At 42.0% G+C, this 27,660-nt stretch overlaps 1 protein-coding gene across 1 annotated transcript; it reads left to right on the top strand.

Moving 5' to 3' along the window:
- On the top strand, nt 1-25,754 carry LOC120023519 (gamma-aminobutyric acid receptor subunit alpha-2-like). The gene is made up of 9 exons (XM_038967543.1): nt 1-71; nt 830-951; nt 10,938-11,005; nt 13,129-13,349; nt 13,520-13,602; nt 16,358-16,501; nt 20,441-20,593; nt 24,035-24,237; nt 25,434-25,754. The coding sequence occupies exons 1-9, from the start codon at nt 1-3 to the stop codon at nt 25,752-25,754; spliced, it is 1,386 nt and encodes a 461-aa protein (XP_038823471.1).
- The last annotated feature ends 1,906 nt before the right edge of the window (nt 25,755-27,660 follow it).

Here is a 27,660-nt window from a genome sequence, read left to right as displayed (position 1 = left end):
ATGAGAGAGCGATGGGACTTATCGTATTATCTAGCGGTGTTCTTCTCGTTGATGGTACTGTGGCAGTCAAGGTAAGTTTCGTTGTATTATCAAATATATATAGTGTAACGACCCTGGGTTTATAAGCGCGGAAATCGACTCTGCCGCTCGAGCATGCTTTTGCGGCACAGTCGATAGCGCGCCGGACCTCGGGCTAGGAGGTCGAGGGTTCGAGACCATAGAAATCACTAGAAAAAAACAAAACACAGTGATTGTGCGTACTAAGAACACTGTTGCACATTTGTCTGCGCGTTCTATATCGCCTCGATAGCTTTTCGCCGATCTAAATGGTTCTTAGATTGGAATATAGCTGTTATTGACGTGAAAATACTATTTTGCACACAAAAAAAGCGTGATAACACGATGGCACAATTTGTTTGGAGAGCTGAAACACCAATTGCGCGGTGACGTGTAAATTAGAGGGTAAAGATTACGCACAACTCCCGGGAGTTAGAAGATGGGTATTAATCCGAATTGGGGGGGGAGGGAGGGAGAACTCAGTGACGTGATAACTTGATTGATGCACAATTCCTTGGTATCTTCCCGTTTCTCTTCGGAAATGCTTAGAACTTTCTTTGGCGAAGTGGAACTGTCTATTCCATAATGAACTAATGAGAGTGAGGATGGTTGTCTTTGTACGAAACAAACTGAGCCACATGAATTAAATAACACACACAGTGATCTTATCAAGAGGAAGTTGGCAGAGAGGTTGACTGAATTACATATTTGTTACTTCAATTAATTTTCCCCACACATCTCTCTCACAATCATTTATGTTTCTCCTACTTAGATCAATAGTGCAATCGTCTGCATATGCTTCAGAGGCCTTCAAAAACAACATCACTCTGTTTACCCGGATCTTGGACCGCCTTCTGGATGGCTATGACAACCGATTACGACCTGGACTTGGAGGTGAGCACCTAACATGTCATACTTACCGTATCAAATCAATTGAAATTAAGCGTTTTTTAAAGTGCTTTTAAATCTCAATAAACTTTGGAACAGGGATGGCCAACCCTCTTCCTGGAGAGATACTGGGTGTTCAGGGTTTTACTCCAACCCTGCTCTTACACTCCTGATTCTGCTTATCATCTGCTCAGCAGGACCTTGATTAGTAGAATCAGGTGTGTTCGAATAGGGCTGGAACAAAAGCCTGCCTACCCAATAGCACTCCAGGATATATTTATTCAAAGTTTTACATTACTTTGAGATTAAATATTTTCTTTTTTCAAGCTTGTTTATATACTGTATATATACATAACTTGTCTGGCATGTCAGAATACGTTTCTGAGCTTGCATGTGCATCCCCCTTATCACCAGGACAACCTTACAGACATACAGAATTATCTGGTAAACAGAATAATAGATAATAGCTATTTGAGTGTACAAAACACCCAGTCAGTGTATACCTCAATGGCTCCCAGGAGAGGTTCCCTTTGTTCCAGTTCTGATGAGCAGTACAGACACTGGACAAGATGTACACAGCTAAGTCTATAGTCTTAGTCACAACAAGGGAGTTCTGTTAAAAAAAATAAAAATAATAATGTACAAATTGATTGTCATGATGACAACTGTCACTAGGCTTTGCTGAAAATTCCCATCCAGAAGTAACAAATTATATATTTTTTAGTAATAATAATTATGTCCCCCCACTTCTAAAAGCAAATTTGTGCCCCTGATTGATAGGCTTGGCTACTTGGTGAACGCATTGGGCAGGACAAAAAAAACAGCCATCATTGAGGGAATGGGCACATCTCCACTCTTATTACCGCTAAGACCTGCTCTGCATGAAATTGTCACTTTTGCGCATGTTTTCAAGGACACACCTCAAATATTTCCACCCCTCCCACCTCAGTGCAAGTGACCTGATACTAGACAGGCAAATTGCTGAACCTGGCGCATGGGGTGGAAAATGCCAGAACGCCAGTTCTTACATGTTTAAATGGCAAACTAACGTGTTTGGAACTTGCGCCAGCCGAAGTATATCCCTACGTGTGAGTGGTGTCATTTATAATATTTGGTCCGTTAAAGATGACCGATGATGGTTATACTGTAGCCTCTCACTGTTCCCACTGGTGTGGCTGAATATGCTTCCTTGGCTTGTTTAATGAGGATTTAACTTAATGCTGTTTTAACTTTTCATGGATCCTTGAAATAGCCCACAAGGTGCTATGATTTATGTTGATGTTTATCTAGTTGTAGATATTATTTAAAGATGACAGAAGCATTAGAGTTAGGCAGTAGAGTTATTTGGTCTAATGGGAATTTGATTGAAGACAGATGCACCAGATGTGTACTGGGAAATAACTGATTTATTTATGGGAAATTCTTTTTTTTCACTGAGAGTTTTTAGAATCAGTTTAGGTCACAGTTTTGGAGTTATCTTAAATCAAGGCTGGAAGTTGTAGACAATTTAGTGTAATTCGAAATAAATTGCTTCTGTTTGTTTTTTACTCTTGACATCAATTTTTAATTAACCTTTTAGGGATAGGGGGCAGCATTTTCACTTTGGATGAATTGCGTGCCCATAGTGAACTGCCTCCTACTCTGTCCCAGATGCTAATACATGCATATTATTATTACTATTGGATAGAAAACACTCTGAAGTTTCTAAAACTGTTTGAATTATGTCTGTGAGTATAACAGAACTCATATGGCAGGCAAACTTCCAAACAGGAAGTGGAAATTCTGAGGCTGGTGTTTTTTCTACTCATCGCCTATTCAAATCCCAGGAAGATATGGATTTGTTTGCACTTCCTATGCCTTCCACTAGATGTCAACAGTCGGTAGAACGTTGAATGAAGTGTATACTGTGATGTGGGACCGGATGGGAGGTGCTTCAGTCAGTGGTCTGGCAGATTTCCAGTTCCTGGTCACGCGCATTTCCCATGATATCGCCTTGCATTCCATAACTTTTACAGGCACGAAGGAATACTCCGGTTGGAACGTTATTGGATATATATTATAACAACATCCTGAAGATTGATTCTCTACTAAGTTTGACTAGTTTATTCGACTTGTAACTTTTTGAAGTTTTCGTCCGACGTTATGTGTCACTTGCACGAGCGTTTGGATATGTGTACTAAACGCGCTAGCAAAAGCAGCTATTTGGACATAAATAATTGACATTATCGAACAAAACAACAATTTATTGTCGAACTAGGATTCCTGGGAATGCATTCTGATGAAGATATTCAAAGGTAAGGGAATATTTATGATGTAATTTCGTATTTCTGTTGACTCCAACATGGCGGAGAAATGTTATTTATATTTGAGCGCCGTCTCAGATTATTGCATGGTGTTTTTTTTTTCGTAAAGTTTTTTTGAAATCTGACACAGCGGTTGCATTAAGAACAAGTGTATCTTTAATTATATGTAAAACATGTATCTTTCATCAAAGTGTATGATGAGTATTTCTGTTATTTGACGTGGCCCTCTGCAATTTCTCCGAATATTTTGGAGGCATTTCTGAACATGGTGCCAATGTAAACTAAGGTTTTTGGATATAAATATGCACATTATCGAACAGAAAATACATGTATTGTGTAACATGATGTCCTATGAGTGTCATCTGATGAAGATCATCAAAGGTTAGTGATTAATTTTATCTCTATTTCTGTTTTTGTGACTCCTATCTTTGGCTGGGAAAATGGCTGTGTGTTTTTTGGTGGTGATCTAACAATCATATGTTGTGTTTTCGCTGTAAAGCATTTTTTAAATCGGACACGATGGGTAGATTAACAAGATGTTTATCTTTCATTTGCTGTATTGGACATGTTAATGTGTGAAAGTTACATATTTCTAAAAAATATTTTTGAATTTCCCGCGCTGCCTTTTCAGCGTAATGTTGTGGGGGGGTTCCTCTAGCGGAACGTGTGTCGTAGAAAGGTTAAGAAGAAATTTAACAAGCTCAGCAAATTACTTCATAACAAACAGAAAATGCATTCATTCTGGGGCATTGAGATTACAAAGAATACAAAAAACAAAGTTATAATGGGATTCAAAACACTGGTTGAGGTAACGTAGGGCTCCACTGATGTTACACCCTGTCCACACATACACAAGTGTAAACTGAAACATGATTTAATTGGATAATACTGTGTAATCCAAACAGCATCCTGGTATAATTTTTTTCCCTCACTGCAGAAATCTACAGATTTTGGTTTGGATTGAATAGGGCCCTATAGAAAGCTTGATTTGAAACTGATATACTAACACTCAAAAGTTGTATAGCCACAAGTCATTCCCATCTACAACTAGTTAGCTAGTGGTTGATGACATGCATTTTCCAGCTTAATTAGGAGTAACAGTCAATGTTCTTCATAGAGAATGGCAATATAAGACTGGAATGTTGAGGGGGCTATACTAAATAGGATGACTGTCAAGCTCAGTAATAGTGTGGATGGTGGTGTAGCCTAACTATGGCCTGTCAAGACCTCAGTAGCTGTCAGAGTCGTGTGTATAGGTGGCAGGGAAGTCAGGCGCAGGAGAGGCAAACGGAGTGTAAAATGGAGTCTTAATGAAAGTCCAAATACATGCTCCATAACACTAATAAGAAACGAACAAACAAAATATGGGTACGAAGACCCGTCGCGCACCTATACACATAAAAAACAATACTAAGAAACAATCTCTGACAAAGACATGAGGGGAAACAGAGGGTTAAATACACAAGAGGTAATGGATGGGATTGAAAACAGGTGTGTGGGAAGACAAGACAAAACCAATGGAAAATGAAAAATGGATCGATGATGGCTAGAAGACCGGTGACGTCGACCGCCGAACACCGCCCGAACAAGGAGAGGCAACGACTTCGGCAGAAGTCGTGACAGTACCCCCCCCCCTGACGCGCGGCTCCAGCTGCGCGTCGACACCGGCCTCGGGGACGACCCGGAGGGCGAGGTGCAGGGCGATCCGGATGGAGGCGGTGGAATTCTTTTAACATGGAAGGATCTAAAACGTCCTCCACCGGAACCCAGCATCTCTTCTCCGGCCCGTACCCCTCCCAGTCCACGAGGTACTGAAGGCCCCTCGCCCGACGTCTCGAATCCAAAATGGATCGAACAGAGTACGCCTGGACCCCCTCGATGTCAAGAGGAGGCGGAGGAACTTCACGCACTTCAGCCTCCTGGAGCGGGCCAGCCACCACCGGCCTGAGGAGAGACACATGGAACGAGGGGTTAATACGGTAATTAGTGGGCAGTTGTAACCTATAACATACCTCGTTCACTCTCCTCAGGACTTTAAACGGCCCCACAAACCGCGGACCCAGCTTCCGGCAGAGCAGGCGGAGGGGCAGGTTTCGGGTCGAGAGCCAGACCCTGTCCCCTGGTGCGAACACCGGGGCCTCACTGCGGCGACGGTCTGCGCCAATTTTCTGGCGCGCTGAAGGTGGACGTGGGCTGCCTCCCAGGTTTCCTCAGCGCGCCGAAACCAATTGTCCACCGCAGGAGCCTCGGTCTGGCTCTGATGCCAAGGAGCCAGAACCGGCTGATACCCTAATACACATTGAAAAGGAGTGAGGTTAGTGGAGGAGTGACGTAGGGAGTTCTGGGCCATCTCTGCCCAGGGCACGAACTTCGCCCACTCCCCCGGCCGGTCCTGGCAATAGGACCGCAAAAACCTGCCCACATCCTGGTTAACTCTCTCCACCTGCCCATTACTCTCGGGGTGAAAACCTGAGGTAAGACTAACCGAGATCCCCAGACGTTCCATGAACGCCTTCCAGACCCTTGATGTGAACTGGGGACCCCGATCAGACACTATATCCTCAGGCACCCCATAGTGCCGGAGAACGTGTGTAAACAGGGCCTCTGCAGTTTGTAAGGCCGTAGGGAGACCGGGCAAAGGGAGGAGACGACAGGACTTCGAAAACCGATCCACAACGACCAGGATCGTGGTGTAACCCTGTGAAGGTGGAAGATCAGTCAAAAAATCCACCGACAGGTGCGACCACGGCCGTTGAGGAACGGGTAAAGGTTGAAGCTTACCTCTGGGCAGGTGTCTAGGAGCCTTGCACTGGGCGCACACCGAGCAGGAGGAAACATAAATCCTCACGTCCTTGGCTAAAGTGGGCCACCAGTACCTCCCATCAAGACAGCGCATCGTCCGACCTATCCCAGGATGACCAGAGGAGGGTGACGTGTGAGCCCAATAGATCAATCGGTCGCGGACAGCAGACGGAACGTACAGACGACCAGCTGGACACTCAGGAGGAGAGGGCTCTGCACGTGACGCCCGCTCAATGTCCGCGTCCAGCTCCCACACTACTGGCAGCCTTGACGTTCTGGGAGCCTGGTCTGTAAGTAAGGGTAAACACAAAACGAGTGAAAAACATGGCCCACCTTGCCTGGCGAGGATTCAGTCTCTTCGCCTGCCGGATGTACTCCAGATTGCGGTGGTCAGTCCAGATGAGAAAAGGGTGTTTAGCCCCCTCAAGCCAATGCCTCCACGCCTTCAAGGCTTGTACGACAGCTAACAGCTCCCGGTCCCCCACATCATAGTTTCGCTCCGCTGAGCTTTTTCGAAAAGAAAGCACAGGGGCGAAGCTTCAGTGGCACACCCGAACGCTGAGAGAGCACTGCTCCTATCCCAGCTTCGGATGCGTCCACCTCCACTATGAATGGCAAAGAGGGATCCGGATGAGCCAACACAGGCACCGAGGTAAACAGAGTCTTCAGGTGTCCAAAAGCCCTGTTCGCCTCAGCCGACCACTGCAAGCGCACCGGGCCCCCCTTTAGCAGTGAGGTAATGGGAGCAGCCACCTGACCAAAACCCCGGATAAACCTCCGGTAGTAATTGGCAAACCCTAAAAAACGCTGCACCTCCTTTACCGTGGTTGGAGTCGGCCAATTACGCACGGCTGTAATGCGGTCGCTCTCCATTTCCACTCCTGAAGTGAAAATCCGATGCCCTAGGAAGGAGATGGATTGTTGGAAGAACAAGCATTTCTCAGCCTTGACATATAGATCATGCTCCAACAGGCGACCAAGCACCCTGCGCACCAGGGACACATGCTCGGCGCGTGTAGCGGAGTATATCAGAATATCATCGATATACACCACTACACCCTGCCCATGCAGGTCCCTGAAGATCTCATCTACAAATGATTGGAAGACTGATGGAGCATTCATCAACCCATATGGCATGACAAGGTACTCATAATGACCTGAGGTGGTGCTAAATGCCGTCTTCCACTCATCACCCTTCCGAATACGCACCAGATTGTACTCACTCCTGAGATCCAATTTTGTGAAGAAGCGTGCCCCGTTCATTGACTCAATAACTGTATTTATCAGAGGTAACGGGTAATTATATTTCACTGTGATTTTATTGAGACATCGATAATCAATGCACGGGCGTAAACCGCCATCCTTCTTCTTCACAAAAAAGAAACTCGAAGAGGCTGGTGAAATGGATGGCTGAATGAACCCCTGATGCAGGGATTCAGAGATATATGTATCCATAGCCACCGTCTCCGCTTGCGACAGGGGATACACGTGACTCCTGGGATATGCAGCGTCTACCAGGAGATCTATCGCACAATCCCCCCGTCGATGGGGTGGTAATTGAGTCGCCTTCTTTTTACAGAAGGCGAGAGCCAAATCGGCATATTCGGGGGGAATGCGCACGGTGGAGACCTGGTCTGGACTTTCCACCGTAGTAGCACCAACGGAAACCCCTAAACACCTACCTGAGCACTCTCGCGACCACCCTGTGAGAGCCCTCTGTGGCCAAGAAACAGTGGGGTTATGACAAGTTAACCAGGGTAGGCCTAGCACCACAGAATACGCAGGAGAATCAATAAGGAAAAGACTAATCTTCTCCTTGTGACCCTCCTGCGTTATCATACACAAAGGTGCGGTGACCTCCCTGATAAACCCTGAACCTAATGGTCGACTATCTAAGGCATGAATAGGGAAAGGCATATCCACAGAAACAATAGGGATCCCTAAACTATGAGCTAAATCTTTATTAATGAAATTCCCAGCTGCGCCTGAATCTACTAGCGCCTTATACTGGGAATGCAGGGAAAAATCCGGAAAAGTGACAGAGACAAACATTAGTGCGACAGAGGGCTCTGGATGAGAATGGTGCCTACTCACCTGGGGTGATGCCAGAGTGCCCTGCCTGCCTTCTCTATTCCCAGAGGAACCAACCCGGCACCGACCAGCAGTGTGATCTCTGCGACCATAGATGGTGCTCGAGCGGGAACCCCCTCCGGTCTCCCTGCGCACCATCCCTCCCAATTCCATAGGTTCGGGAGAGAGGGTGCGGGAGGATGGAACAACCAGACCCCGATCTAGACGTCCACGAGTAGCCAGCATGTTGTCCAGCCTGATGGACATGTCCACCAGCTGGTCGAAGTTGAGGGTGGTGTCTCTACAGGCCAGCTCCCGACGGACGTCCTCGCGTAGACTACAGCGGTAATGGTCGATCAGGGCCCTGTCGCTCCATCCAGCGCCGGCAGCCAAGGTTCTAAACTCCAAAGCAAACTCCTGTGCACTCCTCGTCTCCTGCCTCAGATGATAGAGGCGCTCACCCGCCGCTTTGCCTTCGGATGGGTGGTCGTATACCATCCGGAAATGGCGGATGAACTCCTCAAAATGGTCCAACGCCGCATCCTCCTCTCTACACACAGCGCTGGCCCACTCCCGGGCTTTCCCGGTGAGGCATGAGACGAGGGCGTAACTCTTCTCACGGTCCGATGGTACTGGGGAGACCGTGGCCAGATACAACTTAAGTTTAAGGAGGAAACCCTGGCAGCCGGCAGTATCTCCGTTGTATCCAATGGGTAGGGGTAAATGGATTTTGTTCGGTTCAGGAGGGGAAAAAGTGTTCAAGGAATACCCTGGTTGTGGGAGTGGAGGCGCTGGAGAAACTCCCTGTCTCTCCCAGCGGTCCATATTCTGGACAATGCGATCCATGACTGCGGTCAAACATTCAATCTCCTCCGTTTGTTTCCGGACGCGTTCCTCCACCTCCATAAGCGTAGTGTCCTCTCCTGCTGACTTCATATTTTGGTCAGAGATTCTGTCAGAGTCGTGTGTATAGGTGGCAGGGAAGTCAGGCGCAGGAGAGGCAAACGGAGTGTAAAATGGAGTCTTTTAATGAAAGTCCAAATACATGCTCCATAACACTAATAAGAAACGAACAAACAAAATATGGGTACGAAGACCCGTCGCGCACCTATACACATAAAAAACAATACTAACAAGAAACAATCTCTGACAAAGACATGAGGGGAAACAGAGGGTTAAATACACAAGAGGTAATGGATGGGATTGAAAACAGGTGTGTGGGAAGACAAGACAAAACCAATGGAAAATGAAAAATGAATCGATGATGGCTAGAAGACCGGTGACGTCGACCGCCGAACACCGCCCGAACAAGGAGAGGCAACGACTTCGGCAGAAGTCGTGACAGTAGCACTTTTACTCCACATTTACTCAGTGTGACTCATCACTGGGGTGCTGCTTGAACCCTTTTGCTTTTGGCAGTTGTTTGCTGTTCCTTCCCCATATTCTTTGTGAGTGTGGCTGTGTTTGTGAATGTGTGTAATGGCCTGAGTTTTCGTGGACACTTGCGTTTCTATAAGTGTCTATTGATGATATGTTAGTAATGGATTAGATTTAAATTGTGCTTTTCACTAGGTATCAAATGTCGGCCGGAGGGAGCCTTTTCTGGGCTATTGCTTTTAGATTATTTGGGAGTATATTAATTCGCCCTACCCACCATCAATATGTAGCTCCCACTTGGTAGACATCCACTATTGCTTTGACTGATATTTTTAAAGATGACAAAAGCATTAGTGTCAGGCAGTAGAGGTCATATTCATTCCTAGTGTATGGAGAGTTGGACACCAGGAAAGGAGGCCACTTTAGCCAATTGAGATGCTCCTAAAGTGTCTGAAGGGCAGTGAGGAGGGAGTGTGATTTCTCACTCAGATTTCACAGGAGTGTGTGTTGCCTTCACACCATCCATGGGGGAGTCTGAGGAAAGAGGACGAATGTACTGTAAATGTGGCATTGTGGACAAAGCGTTGCCATGACAGCAGTCATCTAAAATTAATGTGAAATCATGGCTTTCAGTGACTGGATTGTTCTCAACCACATCTCTTTCCAGATGTACGTCACAGTTCTCAGAAACATAACATGTCTTAACATGGGATTTGGGAGTGGATGCCTTGTTAACGTATGAGCAGATATACAGTGGGGAGAACAAGTATTTGATACACTGCCGATTTTGCAGGTTTTCCTACTTACAAAGCATGTAGAGGTCTGTAATTTTTTATCATAGGTACACTTCAACTGTGAGAGACGGAATCTAAAACAAAAATCCAGAAAATGACATTGTATGATTTTTAAGTAATTAATTTGAATTTTATTGCATGACATAAGTATTTGATACATCAGAGAAGCAGAACTTAATATTTGGTACAGAAACCTTTGTTTGCAATTACAGAGATCATACGTTTCCTGTAGTTCTTGACCAGGTTTGCACACACTGCAGCAGGGATTTTGGCCCACTCCTCCATACAGACCACAGGTGTCAAACTCATTCCACGGGGGGCCGAGTGTCTGCGGGTTTTCGCTCCTCCCTTATACTTGATTGATGAATTAACATCACTAATTAGTTAGGAACTCCCCACACCTGGTTGTCTAGGGCTTTATTGAAAGGAAAAACCAAAAACCTGCAGACACTAGGCCCTCCGTGGAATGAGTTTGACACCCCTGATACAGACCTTCTCCAGATCCTTCAGGTTTCGGGGCTGTCGCTGAGCAATATGGACCTACAAAGATACATATAAAACATGAATGAAATATTCAAAAGGGTTGTTGCAATTTAGTGAAAAAAATATTATATCAAACAAGATTAAATATGTGTATATTTTACAGATCGGGTGACGGAGGTGAAGACTGATATTTATGTCACAAGTTTCGGTCCAGTGTCAGACACAGACATGGTAAGTGTTATACTAGGTATTATACATATGAACTACTGTGACACAGCCTTTAGTAAAATACATTCAGCTTGTTTTATTTAAGAAGACACAGCATTTCATTATTTAATTGTTTTGATATAAGCTTATGTTTAACAATATACTGTCACGCCCTGACCATAGTTTGCTTTGTATGTTTTATGTTTTGTTTGGTCAGGGCGTGATCTGAGTGGGCATTCTGTTGTATGTCTAGTTTGTCTGTTTCTGTGTTTGGCCTGATATGGTTCTCAATCAGAGGCAGGTGTTAGTCGTTGTCTCTGATTGGGAACCATATTTAGGTAGCCTGTTTTGTCATTGTGGGTTGTGGGTGATTGTCTATGTTAGTTGCTTGTGTCAGCACATTTCTTATATAGCGTCTTGTTCGTTTATTGTTTTGTATAGTTTGTTCAGTGTTCTCTGTTTATTAAATTCATGATAAACACATACCACGCTGCATTTTGGTCCTCCGATCCTTCCAACTCAGACGAGGAGGACGACGAGCGTGACATATACTGTATATTGATATACAGTTGAAGTCAGAAGTTTACATACACCTTAGCCAAATATATTTAAACTCAGCTTTTCACAATTCCTGACATTTAATCCTAGTAAAAATTCCCTGTCTTAGGTTAGTCAGGATCACCACTTTATTTTAAGAATGTTAAATGTCTGAATAATAGTAGAGATAATGATTTATTTCAGCTTTTATTTCTTTCATCACATTCCCAGTGGGTCAGAAGTTCACATACACTCAATTAGTATTTGGTAGCATTGCCTTTAAATTGTTTACCTTGGGTCAGATGTTTCGGGTAGCCTTCCACAAGCTTCCCACAATAAGTTGAGTGAATTTTGGCCCATGCCTCCTGACAGAGCTGGTGTAACTGAGTCAGGTTTGTAGGCCTCCTTGCTCACACACGCTTTTTCAATTCTGCCCACAAATTTTCTATAGGATTGAGGTCAGGGCTTTGTGATGGCCACTGCAATACCTTGACTTTGTTGTCCTTAAGCCATTTTGCCACAACTTTGGAAGTATGCTTGGGGTCATTGTCCATTTGGAAGACCCATTTGCGACCAAGCTTTAACTTCCTGACTGATGTCTTGAGATGTTGCTTCAATATATCCACATAATTTTCCTGCCTCATGATGCCATCTACTCAAATGATGTCAATTAGCCTATCAAAAGCTTCTAAAGCCATGCCATCATTTTCTGTAATTTTCCAAGCTGTTTAAAGGCACAGTCAACTTAGTGTATGTAAACTTCTGACCCACTGAAATTGTGATACAGTGAATTATAAGTGAAATAATCTATCTGTAAACAATTGTGTCATGCACAAAGTAGATGTCCTAACCGACTTGCCAACATTATAGTTTGTTAATAAGAAATTTGTGGAGTGGTTAAAAAACTAGTTTTAATTACTCCAACCTAAGTGTATGTAAACTTCCGACTTCAAATGTATGTAATATATTTCACATACATTTTATGTAGGACAGGGACTGACCCTTTAAATTGAGGTTGTTCCATCAACATTTCATGTGATTTTGGGGTAGCATCACTACTGCTTCTGTTTTTGTCTGTCTTTGTTGCCGTTGGAAACCCAGGTACACTATAATGGGAAAATTCTGTAACAGTTTTTCCTGCTAGACCCCCCCCCCCCCCCCCCCCCCCCCGAGCCACCACCGAGCCAGCGCCTTAAAAAAGAAGAAGAAATGGCACATGTATAATTCATTTAGAGGATCTTTTTAACTCAAGGTGGAAAATTTCACTCTTGGGCCGTCACTCTTTGATAGTGTTTTTCTGATAGTGGTATCTCTCTCTCTCTGTCTCTCTGTCTCTCTGTCTCTCTGTGTGTGAGACACAACTAATCATTATTACTATTGTACTAGAAATCTCTAGACTATAAAACTCTTTCATTTGCCTGACCAGGTGATAAAAGTGGATTTCATTCTAATTATTCAAAACACATGTTACAATGCAGCTGTAGGTTTAAATATGTTTTAATAACACCCTCTGCCATTCCAGTCTCTTCATTACATATTGTGATGGAAGGGGGGGACATTACCAAAACCCCAACCTGTGCTACGGTCTTTTGTCATCTTCTCTGTGTCAGGAGTACACTGTGGACGTGTTCTTCCGTCAGAGCTGGATTGACGAGCGGCTGAAGTTCAACGGTCCCATGAACATCCTGCGGCTGAACAACCTGATGGCCAGTAAGATCTGGACGCCCGACACCTTTTTCCACAACGGGAAGAAATCTGTGGCTCACAACATGACCATGCCCAACAAACTGCTCCGGATCATGGAGGATGGAACACTGCTGTACACTATGAGGTATCCTTAGTTTCATTAGAGAGCTAACAGAGCTGTCCTCAGGTCTCAGACAAGGTGATGTCAGTGCAGCAGCCCACGATGTCAGTGCAGCAGCCCAATAACAACACTGTGAGAATAGCTGTGAGGTTCTGGTATGATGTGAACTCTTGTGTCTTTGTATATTTACTCAGGTTAACGGTCCAGGCAGAATGTCCCATGCACCTCGAAGATTTCCCCATGGATTCCCACTCCTGTCCACTGAAGTTTGGCAGCTGTAAGCTTATCTCCCCATTCTTGCTTTTATTTTACTCTGTAAAGAACCGATTGAGCTAGCGGCAGAACATTCTTTCTTGCTATAGCTATGTTTAGCTGGTTGTAGCTATGTTTAGCTGGTTGTAGCTATGTTTAGCTGGTTGTAGCTATGTTTAGCTGGTTGTAGCTATGTTTAACTGGTTGTAGCTATGTTTAACTGGTTGTAGCTATGTTAAGCTGGTTGTAGCTATGTTAAGCTGGTTGTAGCTATGTTTAACTGGTTGTAGCTATGTTTAACTGGTTGTAGCTATGTTTAACTGGTTGTAGCTATGTTTAACTGGTTGTAGCTATGTTTAACTGGTTGTAGCTATGTTTAACTGGTTGTAGCTATGTTTAACTGGCTGAAGCTATGTTTAACTGGTTGAAGCTATGTTTAACTGGTTGTAGCTATGTTTAGCTGGTTGTAGCTATGTTAAGCTGGTTGTAGCTATGTTTAACTGGTTGTAGCTATGTTAAGCTGGTTGTAGCTATGTTAAGCTGGTTGTAGCTATGTTTAGCTGGTTGTAGCTATGTTTAGCTGGTTGTAGCTATGTTTAACTGGTTGTAGCTATGTTTAACTGGTTGTAGCTATGTTTAACTGGTTGTAGCTATGTTTAACTGGTTGTAGCTATGTTTAGCTGGTTGTAGCTATGTTTAGCTGGTTGTAGCTATGTTTAGCTGGTTGTAGCTATGTTTAACTGGTTGTAGCTATGTTTAGCTGGTTGTAGCTATGTTTAGCTGGTTGTAGCTATGTTTAGCTGGTTGCAGCTATGTTTAACTGGTTGCAGCTATGTTTAACTGGTTGCAGCTATGTTTAACTGGTTGTAGCTATGTTTAGCTGGTTGTAGCTATTTTTAGCTGGTTGTAGCTATGTTTAGCTGGTTGTAGCTATGTTAAGCTGGTTGTAGCTATGTTTAACTGGTTGTAGCTATGTTTAACTGGTTGTAGCTATGTTTAGCTGGTTGTAGCTATGTTAAGCTGGTTGTAGCTATGTTAAGCTGGTTGTAGCTATGTTTAACTGGTTGTAGCTATGTTTAACTGGTTGTAGCTATGTTTAACTGGTTGTAGCTATGTTTAACTGGTTGTAGGTATGTTAAGCTGGTTGTAGGTATGTTAAGCTGGTTGTAGCTATGTTAAGCTGGTTGTAGCTATGTTTAACTGGTTGTAGCTATGTTTAACTGGTTGTAGCTATGTTTAACTGGTTGTAGCTATGTTTAACTGGTTGTAGCTATGTTTAACTGGTTGTAGCTATGTTTAACTGGTTGTAGCTATGTTTAACTGGTTGTAGCTATGTTTAACTGGTTGTAGCTATGTTTAACTGGTTGTAGCTATGTTTAACTGGTTGTAGCTATGTTTAACTGGTTGTAGCTATGTTTAACTGGTTGTAGCTATGTTTAACTGGTTGAAGCTATGTTTAACTGGTTGAAGCTATGTTAAACTGGTTGTAGCTATGTTTAACTGGTTGTAGCTATGTTTAACTGGTTGTAGCTATGTTTAGCTGGTTGTAGCTATGTTTAGCTGGTTGTAGCTATGTTTAGCTGGTTGTAGCTATGTTTAGCTGGTTGTAGCTATGTTTAGCTGGTTGTAGCTATGTTTAACTGGTTGTAGCTATGTTTAGCTGGTTGTAGCTATGTTTAGCTGGTTGTAGCTATGTTTAGCTGGTTGTAGCTATGTTTAACTGGTTGTAGCTATGTTTAGCTGGTTGTAGCTATGTTTAGCTGGTTGTAGCTATGTTTAACTGGTTGTAGCTATGTTTAGCTGGTTGTAGCTATGTTTAGCTGGTTGCAGCTATGTTTAGCTGGTTGCAGCTATGTTTAGCTGGTTGCAGCTATGTTTAGCTGGTTGCAGCTATGTTTAGCTGGTTGTAGCTATGTTTAGCTGGTTGTAGCTATGTTTAACTGGTTGTAGCTATGTTTAGCTGGTTGTAGCTATGTTTAGCTGGTTGCAGCTATGTTTAGCTGGTTGCAGCTATGTTTAACTGGTTGCAGCTATGTTTAACTGGTTGCAGCTATGTTTAGCTGGTTGCAGCTATGTTTAGCTGGTTGCAGCTATGTTTAACTGGTTGCAGCTATGTTTAACTGGTTGCAGCTATGTTTAGCTGGTTGCAGCTATGTTTAACTGGTTGCAGCTATGTTTAGCTGGTTGCAGCTATGTTTAGCTGGTTGCCTGTGAGACTGAAACGTCTAGTTTTGGCAGGTTAATTGGATTCATTCTGAGTTCACGAGTCAAGTTCCACTATAAAAAGCTAGTGCGGGTTGTTGCTGTACAAGAAAAGGTCAAGAAAAATCTGACCTTTGAAGCGGCTGAAAATGTGGTCCAGACCTTCGCTTTGCCAGGATTAAGGGAACGCTTCATTATATCTGGATTTTCATAAACAGCAATATCATGTGCCTCTCTACAAAGACCTATCTGCCAAGTCCTATCGATCTTCTATCAGAAAATATTGTCTGTTTTGCATTTCATTGTGATTGAATTTCTCTCCTTTCTATGTGAAATGTAATTTTCAAATTTCACACTAACAGATATTGATTATTATATATGCGTCAACATGATCAGATTGTAAAGTATACCCCATGTTGTGCTGAGCACATGGCTGTGCATAATGACATAGTTGAAAGCCTACTATTCTTTGTAGATGGGGAGTTATTCTATTCACCTCTCCTTCTTTAGAGGCCCTCATAATCACTATCTGTCCCTTGTTATGTAGTGTGAACTGTATTGACCTTTATTGTCTGCAGATGCCTACACAATGGCCGAGGTGACGTACATTTGGACCCGAAACGCATCGGCGTCAGTGGAGGTAGCACTAGATGGATCCAGACTGAACCAGTATCACCTTCAGGGACAAACTGTGGGGACAGAGACCATTAAATCAAGCACTGGTAAGTCTAGACCAGAATGATCGAGATTTAGCATGCTCAAATCAAATATTCTTTAAACAAAACTCTTTGGGTGAAGGGTTGGAAAGGCAAATCAACTGGAAAACGAGAAACCACACTCACTAGTAATAGTATTTTGACTCTTAGCAGTGAGTGTGAGTTTTCGAGTTGATAAGTCTAGAATAGGGTTGAATATTTTCCCGTTGTTTTACAAATGTTCCATCCTGAGAATTAATTACTGTTCTCCCGGGCAACCCGGTATTTCCCGCCAAAACCGGAAGTGTCATTCAAAAGCATTATAAAGCATATTAATAGGCTTATGTCTGGATTTGATTAGAGCCTTGATCAAAAATTCAAGCCTGATGCTACCTGAGCCTGATGAGCTATACATTAAAAACATTTAATGAGCCCTACATTAAAGACCTTTAATGAGCCCAAGCCCAAAAAAGGCCAAATTATTGTGTCGTTATCCAATACATATACAGTACCAGTCAAAAGTTTGGACACACCTGCTCATTCAAGGGTTTGTCTTTATTTGACTATTTTCTACATTGTAGAATAATAGTGAAGACATAAAAACTATGAAATAACACATATGGAATCTTGTATTGTATTTGAGATTCTTCAAAGTAGCCACCCTTTGGCTTGTTGACAGCTTTGCACACTCTTGGCATTCTCGCAACCAGCTTCATGAGATAGTCACCTGGAATGCATTTCAATTAACATGTGTGCCTTGTTAAAAGTTAATTTGTGGATTTTATTTCCTTCTTAATGCTTCTTAATGTGTTTGAGCCAATCAGTTATGTTGTGACAAGGTAGGGGTGGTACACAGAAGATAGCCCTATTTGGTAAAATACCAAGTCCATATTATGGCAAGAACAGCTCAAATAAGCAAAGAGAAACGACAGTCCATGAAGGTCAGTCAATGCGGAAAATTTCAAGAACTTTGAAAGTTTCTTCAAGTGCAGTCACAAAAACCATCAAGCGCTATGATGAAACTGGCTCTCATGAGGACCACCACAGGAAAGGAAGATGCAGAGGATAAAGTTCATTAGAGTTACCAGTCTCAGAAATTGCAGTCCAAATAAATGCTTCGGAGTTCAAGTAACAGACACATCTCAACATCAACTGTTCAGAGGAGACTGTGTGAATCAGGCCTTCATGGTTGAATTGCAGCAAAGAAACCACTACTAAAGGACACCAATAAGAAGAACAGACTTGCTTGGGTCAAGGAACACGAGCAATGGACATTAGACCAGTGTCTTTGTGAGACGCAGAGTAGGTGAACGGATGATCTCCCTTGAATGAGTAAGTGTGTCCAAACTTTTGACTGGTACTATATGACATAGGCTACTGAACATTAAGCATGACAGAAAAACATAAAAGCTCATAGATGTAGCTAACTATATGCTCTCCTGGGTAAATAAATGAAACTCGCTCCAGTAGGCTAATCTTTTTGTGTGAACTGTATTACTGTACTCTATTGTATTATACTGTATGTTAAACCATGATAAAGTAGAGGTGAACATGGGATTCTGCTGGAGCACATGGGGCCAAGTATAGGATAGCGAATTTGATTTGAATTTTGAAATCTAATAGGGCCTATTTGTACAATTCGTAGTCTGACACATATATCAAATCAAATCAAATCAAATGTGTCACATGTGTTTATTGCGGGTGTAGCAAAATGCTTGTGTTTCTAGCTCTAACAGTGCAGTGATATCTAACAAGTAATATCTAACAATACACACAATCTAAAGTAAAGGAATGGAATTAAGAATATATAAATATTTGGACGAGCAATGTCAGATCGGCACAGACTAAGATACAGTAGGATAGAATACAGTATATACATATGAGATGAGTAAGGCAAAATATGCATTTTTTTTTAAGTGACTAGTGTTCCATTATTAAAGTGGCCAGTGATTTCAAGTCTATGTATATAGGGCAGCAGCCTCTAATGTGCTAGTGATGGCTATTTAACAGTCTGATGGCATTGAGATAGGAGCTGTTTTTCAGTTTCTCGGTCCCAGCTTTGATGCACCTGTACTGACATTGTCTTCTGTATGATAGCATGGTGAACAGGCAGTGGCTCAGGTGGTTGTTGTCCTTGATGATCTTTTCGGGTGCTGTGGGGGTGCTGGAGGGCAGGTAGTTTGCCCCCGGTGATGCGTTGGGCAGACCGCACCACCCTCTGGAGAGCCCTGCGGTTGCGGGCTGTGCAGTTGCCGTACCAGGCTGTGATACAGCCCGAAAGGATGCTCTTAATTGTGCATCTGGAAATGTTTGTGAGGGTTTTAAGTGCCAAGCCAAATTTCTTCTGCCTCCTGAGGTTGAAGAGGCGCTGTTGCACCTTCTTCAGCACACTGTCTGTGTGCTGTATTGTTGGCACACTGTTGGCTGCTGTATTTAACATTCAGCAAACGCAAGCTTGCGCACCTCTTCAAATAATCTATTGGTATAAGAAATGCAACAAAAAAAAATAATATCCAGCAAGCTATTCTAGTCTAGCTTTTTACTGCATGGGACGCCAAGAGCTAAGCAGCGTTTTTTAAGGAGAGGCCAGCAGAGCACAGGTGCTTGCGTATTGTGCAAGAGACAGAGTGTCATGCCCTGACCTTAGAGATCCTTTTTATGTCTCTATTTTGTTTTGGTCAGGGTGTGATTTGGGTGGGCATTCTATGTTCTGTATTTCTAGGTTTTGTATTTCTTTGTTTCTGGCCAAGTGTGGTTCCTAATCAGAGGCAGCTGTCTATCGTTGTCTCTGATTGGGGATCATTCTTAGGCTGCCCTTTTCCCTACTTCTGTGTGGGATCTTGTTCTTTGTTTGTGTGCAGGGAGTTTGCACATCGAAGCTGTTCGGTCGTTGTATTCTTTATTGTTTTGTACTGTTTTAGTTTCACTTCGTGATTAAATTATGAGGAACTCTAAGAACGCTGCGCCTTGGTCTCTTCCTTCCGACGAAAACCATTACACAGAGGCTATAAGTTAGAAGCTTATTATGCATAATCCATCATTAATTATATAAATTTAAGGCTAATACTGCATTGTAAATAAGGTATTTCTGTTTTGTATTTTTCATAAATTTGCCAAACTTTCTTAGAACCTGTTTTCACTTTGTCATTAGGGGGTATTGTGTGTAGATTATGGAGGAACATTTTGAATTTAATCTATTTTAGAATAAAGCTTTGTAAAGTAACAAATGTGGAAAAGTCAAGGGGTCTGAATAGTTTCCGAATGCACTGTACAGTATATCAATCTAGAACAGGATTATCTGTGATGCAATTTGAATGGAATTGATGGAGCGAGAGAGACTGCGAGAGAGTGCTCACGCGTGCACTGATTTAAAGCAATGATATTCGAGTGATAGTCTATTTTAAAACTATTCAGCTGCAATTAAAAAAAAAAACTTTACAATTATAAAATAAGGTGCCTACTGAAAGCCAGATGGAGATGGGTCAATTAGATGTGCATTAGTTATTTATATTATAGAATATGCTGCAGAAAATTTTGTCCTACCTGTCACAAGAAAAAAAGTTACCATGATGAGATAGAGATACGTGCATTGTGAAGTGCCATTCAATTTGAGATGGGCTGTCTGTCCCCACCCTGAGCGTTGATGATTCATCATGCAGAGGTCGTAGAGAAGACCTTGCATATAATTTAACAGTTCCATTTCACATCATGCTGTTCATATAAATAATTTACCGGTTTCTCGCAGTTATTTATCATGGGAAAAGGGAGTGGTTTTGGGCAGTAAATCATGGTAAATCTCAGTAACCGGGTTCCTGCCATTCAACCCTAGTCTAGACCAGTAGCCACTACTAGATCTGAGCAGAGACACCAAGCAGAGACAACAATCTCTTTAACAACTTGTGTAAAAAGATAAAATTATCACACACATTCTCATCTGTATATTTTCTACTCATTCCCTCTCTGCAGGTGAATACACTGTCATGACGGCCCACTTCCACCTGAAGAGGAAGATTGGCTACTTTGTGATCCAGACCTACCTGCCCTGCATCATGACCGTCATCCTCTCCCAGGTCTCCTTCTGGCTCAACCGAGAGTCTGTACCCGCCAGAACTGTCTTTGGTGAGCACTTCAAATCATCGCTTTCAAACACAATTATTTACTCATAGCAGATAGAAATTACTGCCACAAGCTTTTGTCTTCAGTCAGGCAGAATATGTTTTCATATGTAGTCAAGTAAAACATATTCTTCCACTGTAGTCTCTGCTCTTTAGTGGTTAGGTCACGAGTGCTCCTCAACGGTCAGGTCAAACACATTGATGGTCAAGTCAAACACATCCTATGTTCCATTTTTCAAGCCAAACAACACTTGTTAGATGGTCAGGTCAAAAACCTACCTGTTACTCTACAGTCAGGTCAAACACTTGTTACTCTACAGTCAGGTCAAACACTTGTTACTCTACAGTCAGGTCAAACACTTGTTACTCTACAGTCAGGTCAAACACTTGTTACTCTACAGTCAGGTCAAACACTTGTTACTCTACAGTCAGGTCAAACACTTGTTACTCTACAGTCAGGTCCAACACTTGTTACTCTACAGTCAGGTCCAACACTTGTTACTCTACAGTCAGGTCCAACACTTGTTACTCTACAGTCAGGTCCAACACTTGTTACTCTACAGTCAGGTCCAACACTTGTTACTCTACAGTCAGGTCCAACACTTGTTACTCTACAGTCAGGTCCAACACTTGTTACTCTACAGTCAGGTCCAACACTTGTTACTCTACAGTCAGGTCCAACACTTGTTACTCTACAGTCAGGTCCAACACTTGTTACTCTACAGTCAGGTCCAACACTTGTTACTCTACAGTCAGGTCCAACACTTGTTACTCTACAGTCAGGTTGTCACGTTCCTGACCTGTTTTCTGTTGTTTTGTATGTGTTTAGTTGGTCAGGACGTGAGCTGGGTGGGAATTCTATGTTGTGTGTCTAGTTTGTCTGTTTCTATGTCCAGCCTAATATGGTTCTCAATCAGAGGCAGATGGTAATCGTTGTCCCTGATTGAGAATCATATATAGGAGGCTTGTTTTGTGTTGGGATTTTGTGGGTGTTTGTTTCCTGTCTCTGTGATTGTCTGCACCAGATAGGTCTGTGTCGGTTTTTGCACATTTGTTATTTTGTATTGTTGTTTGTAGTGTTTCACTTGTTCTTTATTAAACATGTTTAACACTAGCCGCGCTGCACTTTGGTCCTCTCCTTCACCCCTGGAAGAAAACCGTTACACAGGTCCAACACTTGTTACTCTACAGTCAGGTCCAACACTTGTTACTCTACAGTCAGGTCCAACACTTGTTACTCTACAGTCAGGTCCAACACCTGTTCTTAGATCAGAGCCTGTTCAAAATTTCTTTGATTTGTAGTCACATGATGCACATACTGTACAGAGCCCCATGAAGTGTAGAAGCTCAGACTGAACTAGTCTCTCGTAATTAGGGGTGTTAAATCTGACAGGGTAATTGTTTATGTATTTATTTTTTATTTAACCTTTATTTAACTAGACAAGTCAGTTAAGAACAAATTCTTATTTACAATGACGGCGTACCAAAAGGAAAAAGGCCTCCTGCGGGGACGGGGCTGGGATTAAAACACTACCAGGGCATCACAGACGAGGGGAGCAAACCAAGAGGTCACACTGACAAGCCCTCAGCATGCTTATTACAAGAAGCCCAGTCTACCGCAAAGTTTAAAAAAAGCCTAGACACATACAGTATATCCCATTTGGACCTGAGGCCCGAGGTCTCTAACAAGGGGCTTCTATACACTATCTCTGTCTGCTCCATAATGTAGATTCCCCTCATATAATCAGGGCTAATTATGTAAACACAGACCACAGGCGTATTAAGGATCACTTATTCTAAATGCCCTTGGTTGCAACTAAACAGCCCCCATATAAAAACAACTTTAACCATTTAACCATAAATTATTGTAGAATAGTTTCTATACGTTTCTGCAATTTTAAGAGATAGTCTATCCATTAATGGAACAGATTTATTTTCCTTTGAATACTTTTATATTATGAGCTTGGTCTTTTCTTATTGTTGACATTTTGGGGTCAGCTCACCATACACATTCAACACCTGCAGGATTTTCAGTCTATTCTTTTAACCTGTTCACAATTCTCCCTCAGTTTTCCAGTGCATCGAACACATTGATTACTATTCTGAACATGTTCAGTGGTAATCCTCGTGAGTCACTCATTGAGACAACCTTGCACGAATAGATAGACTATTAAAGATTTAATATTCAGATACTCACTGGTAAATCCAGCTGTTTCTGAGGGGCCAAAGAACTGTGGCTGATTTCTCGTTCTCTTCATTGTGATTTGGTACACATCTTCCTTCTCTCCCTTCCCATTCTACACCAAAAGAATGAAATGGTGTCATGAAGTTGTTATGAATATGCTATAAAGGCACACTCTGTAACTTGTCTCCCCCTGTGGTAGCTAGGAATGAATTACATAAACAATTGTGGCTAAAACAAAGCAATTTCCTACAAATGTTTTTTGACTTTCTCCTGTCAAATATCTCACAAATACACTGTAACATGAAGGGCTCGATTCAATCCTTAGCGCTGAAGATCCGCGCTACAGCGCATTTTAAATCCAAAGGCAATGTTACCGTGTTCGCTGAGATTGCATTAACGGTAAACACTGAGTATGTCAGATCAATCGGAAAAGACCTTTACATTTCAATCGCGCTATAACGTGGCCCTTTAGCACTATAGATTGATCCCTAAGTCTACCATCAGTATGCTAATAGATAACATTATGTCATGTATCATGTCATTTAGGTGTTAGGAATGGCTAGATAGGGCTTAATGCAAAGGCCATCTAAAGTAAAGTGTTTCTTTTAGAACTTGTTCCTTGTTGTCTCTGTTTTATGATGTCTGACTTTGTGGTATTGTCCTGGTTAAATTATTAATGCATGTACCACTTCCAGCCTCTGAAACACATCCCCACAGGCTGTTTGATCCTCGCAATCACGGGATTGTTATTTTACCCCGTTAGCCTGCTTGATGTTGTTTGATGTAGTTTCATGTTCCCTCAAATGGAATGAAAAAAGAGCGAAAAAACATGTCAGCAGCCATGTGGGAAAATAATACCCCCATTCTTTCACTATCAGTGTCATCTTAGTCATAGAGGTTTGAAGGAGGAAATGACTCCCTGTTTATTTATATGCGTGTGTCTGCTGCAAAAGTTTTCCAGGTTTGTTTGTTCTTTCTCCTTCTCCTGCAATGCAGTAATCTAAATGCATTTTTTCTTTCTGAAAATACCACAGAATTATCCACAAGAATAAGCTTTTTCAATGTGGATGGAAATACCATTGTCTTTTTTCACAATAGAAAAACAAGTGAACATAGTACTACAGTACTCTTCTCTTACCGTAGATGGAATCACTATTGTGAATCATTGAAATTAATTTACTGTCAACATTTTGATCAGCTTGTGATCTACATTTTCTAAGAACTGTTGTCTTTTGGTTTTCTTGTCCTGTAATGACACAGGTGTGACCACTGTGCTCACTATGACGACTCTCAGTATCAGTGCCCGTAACTCTCTGCCGAAGGTGGCCTACGCCACGGCCATGGATTGGTTCATTGCAGTGTGCTACGCCTTCGTGTTCTCTGCCCTCATCGAGTTTGCTACCGTCAACTACTTCACCAAAAGAGGCTGGGCCTGGGATGGCAAAAGTGTGGTCAACGTCAAGGTAACTATGGCAACCACACTGACCACTGACGTATTGTGCTTGGAGCTGTTCATTAAATTGAGTGTCACATGCAATCCTGCATTTGAGTTAAGAACACTGCATCTTTATCACTCTACTGTATTCACTAACAGCAGTTTCCATTTGGTGATGTGACAAGAGGCATGTGTAAAACAAGTGAACAACAGCTGTTAAGACAAATAACAATTTGAACAATATAATACATTCAGTTAATGTACAGATTAAATGTAAAGGAAATGCACAAAGATGAAGCATATAAATAGATTAATTAAACTCAAAGCAAGCTGTCTAGTACCCAGAAGTGTTTGCCTCATTGAATATCCATGTTGAGATATTGAATCTAAAGCGGTACTTTATTAAAAGAGAGGGAGGGATGAAAGAAATGGAAGATAAAAGGAGATGAGGAGCTGTGTGTGTGTGCTTCAAACACAGAGGAGAAAGGCAGAAAGGATCTGTGATCTCTCAAGGAGGAGACAGTTGATACAGTTAAGCGAGAGAATTATGTGACGGCAACAATCACATTCCGTAAGTAGTTCTGATTTCAGCTCATTCTTTTCCCAGCCTTTCTGATAATTACACTTTCTCTCCACAGCTCACATACTCAGAGAAATGGGTGTGACATTGAAAGTGATGACTGTGCTTTTACTTCAGAATAACTATTATTATCTGTGCTGGTTGTAGCCATACATATATCCTGCCATAATACATATTTGACAAGTGGGGCCAATTAAAATGGTCATGAGAAACTTCAAAGAGATTCACACTCCTTGAGGACCTCAAAGGTACTGGACATTTCCATCCAAATTGATATTCAGATGAAACCCATAAGGTTTAACAGGCAATTTAACAGATTAGACACTTTTTGATGGTTAATAAGGCAGAATCATAATTACTGTGAAGTAGCTATAGGCTACTGTTGTGAGGTATTGCCTCTCAAGTCAAGTAGACATGGAGTGTTGTACTTTTGATCTCAGGTCCCTGTCTGACACCTTGAGGTGAGCTCTTAGCTGTGTGAGAGGTACCGAGAAAACAAACACCATAATCTAGTAACAATCAAACACTTGAAGGATCGGGAAGCCGTCATAACACTGTCTCAGAGTATCACCTCCTGCTTTTAGTGCCTCTCATTTTCTTGCAAACACCTCCCAAGTCTCTGTGTATTTTATTTCTCTCCTCAGCAGAAGAAGGAGGCGTCCACCATGAAGAAGAACAACGCCTATGCCGTTGCTGTGGCAAACTATGCCCCGAACGTCACCAAGGACCAAAGTGGTCTGCCCACCATCTCCAAGAGCGCCACCTCTGACCCCAACAAGGCCAAGCCAGAGGTCAAGCCAGAGGTCAAGCCAGAGCAGAACAAGAAGACCTTCAACAGCGTCAGCAAAATTGACCGTATGTCCCGGATTATGTTCCCCGTGCTCTTCGGTGGTTTCAACCTGGTCTACTGGGCCACCTACCTGAACAGAGAACCAGTCATAAAGGACATGGTCCCGTCCAAATGAGTACTAAATATTTATTTTGCAAAGAGACAGGACTCACTTTATGCTGCCGGCCCATGACTGAGGATCTGTGTGTGAGTTAGGCTACATGGAGCTGTGGCATGCACTGGAGTCAGTATGATTGCTTTCTATTGCAGGTGCATTCATTACAAGATGATAGGCGGGTAAATTTTAACAATTTTCTAGTTAAATTGTAATTTATACTTGTTAAAGAGGTTCACATTAACTTAAAAGTGGTGTAAGGATTTTATATTTATATAAAGAAAGAAACATCTGATGCTTTATCTAACTTCTATTTGAGGTTCTGATTAATGAACCTCAAAGAAAACTGCCACGATTCAATCAACATGAGAACTAGTGACCAAATCCTTATTATAACCCTTTATTGAAGACTCCTGTATTAGAAAGCACAGACACCAATTTCCTGTTTTTGTTCCATTATTAACCCTCACCATGCCCATCATATTTTACATACTGTACATGTTCACGTTTGAGCTTTTCTTTATGTTTATTGTGTCAATTCACACATTGGAAAGAAATGTTGCACCATTTTTTCGTCACACAGTGTGCACAGTGTCGTGTCTTTGGACCAGGTACACACAAGTGAGTGTTGATCCTGCAGGTCCCTACAGTACACCGCTAGACTCACCATGAGTTCAGGGATGGATGAAGACTCACTGTTCTTATCGTAGCTTTTGTAATGACTCACAGGCTCTAAGACACTGTGACAAAGGGCAGTGAATGGACACAAAGTGTAAGTGAAGCTTGCAGGAATGTACTGTGTGCCAATATGTAATATCACCCTTATCTATCATAGATTAATGTTTTGTATTTACAGATTAATTTAATGACTTTATCAAGTCTGTGATTTCCTGTTTCCAATTTTAAAAGCAATGTAGCCTTCTTCTCTGATGTAGATCAAAGGACCCAAATACATCATGTTAAATGCTTTACATTTGGTCATATCAAGTAACACTTTATTTTGTAATTCATAGTTTGTTAACAATTAAGTTAATTCATGGGTTCTTATTTTTTTGTATATTTTGTGTGATTGAGGGCATCAAGTTGTCCCTATTGATCACTCTTTTAACTCCATCATAGGATCAAATTTCTGTTTTAGCCATGGGTGAGGGCACTATGCCATGGCATTTCTGTTGTAAGTAAATATGTAGTTTAGTGGAAATTGTTACTGTGTTGTACACAAATTTGGTATATTTAAAGATGTGGCACAAAATAGACAATAACAAAATACATGTTTATTGTTACACACCGGATAGATGCAGTGAAATGTGTTGCTTTACATGGTCAGCCATAGTAGTACAACTTACTTTATGATGATAATTCACACTATAAAATCACAATGTTAAGTGTTTTTACTAATCAATGAATTTTGAACTTTTACTGGATGTCTGGAATTGTTGTTACTCTCATGCTTTGTCATGGTGATATTGTTGTTTATAAAACTCTGAGCACACAATCTGGTTCATCTCCCATTTTGAAGCTGTCCCCTTGAACTGAACAGGTGTTTCTTGCGGTTTCTTGCGGTTTCAAACTGCATTTCAGTTTGACATGGCAGCGATAACAAAAAAAATCCAATGAAAAATACCTATCATGCGCTGTAACAACTAGATACCTTATGTTGTTGTCTTAGGTGTCTATTTATATGGTGTTGTGGTGTCTCTCGTCGTGATGTGTTTTGTCCTAAAAAAAATTACAATCCCAGCCCCCGTCCCCGTCCCCGCCCGAGGCCTTTTACCTTTTGGTAGGCCGTCATTGTAAATAACAATTTGTTCTTAACTGACCTGCCTAGTTAAATAAATAAAATAACAAATAAAAATACTTCAATGGTAATTAGGTGCCAAATTGTGGAGATTTTCCAACCGTAACATTTCAAATAGATATGATACAG

Source organism: Salvelinus namaycush, chromosome 28 (genome assembly GCF_016432855.1).
Source record: "Salvelinus namaycush isolate Seneca chromosome 28, SaNama_1.0, whole genome shotgun sequence".
Lineage (NCBI taxonomy): Eukaryota > Metazoa > Chordata > Actinopteri > Salmoniformes > Salmonidae > Salvelinus > Salvelinus namaycush.
This window is presented reverse-complemented; position numbering and strand designations above follow the sequence as displayed.

Bases quoted from the DNA above. Each gene is read 5' to 3' on its own strand.
- LOC120023519 (XM_038967543.1), top strand. From the start codon at position 1: ATGAGAGAGCGATGGGACTTATCGTATTATCTAGCGGTGTTCTTCTCG. The intron at 72-829 runs GTAAGTTTCGTT...TCTCCTACTTAG, and splicing joins ATGGTACTGTGGCAGTCAAG to ATCAATAGTGCAATCGTCTG. The intron at 11,006-13,128 runs GTAAGTGTTATA...TCTCTGTGTCAG, and splicing joins CAGTGTCAGACACAGACATG to GAGTACACTGTGGACGTGTT.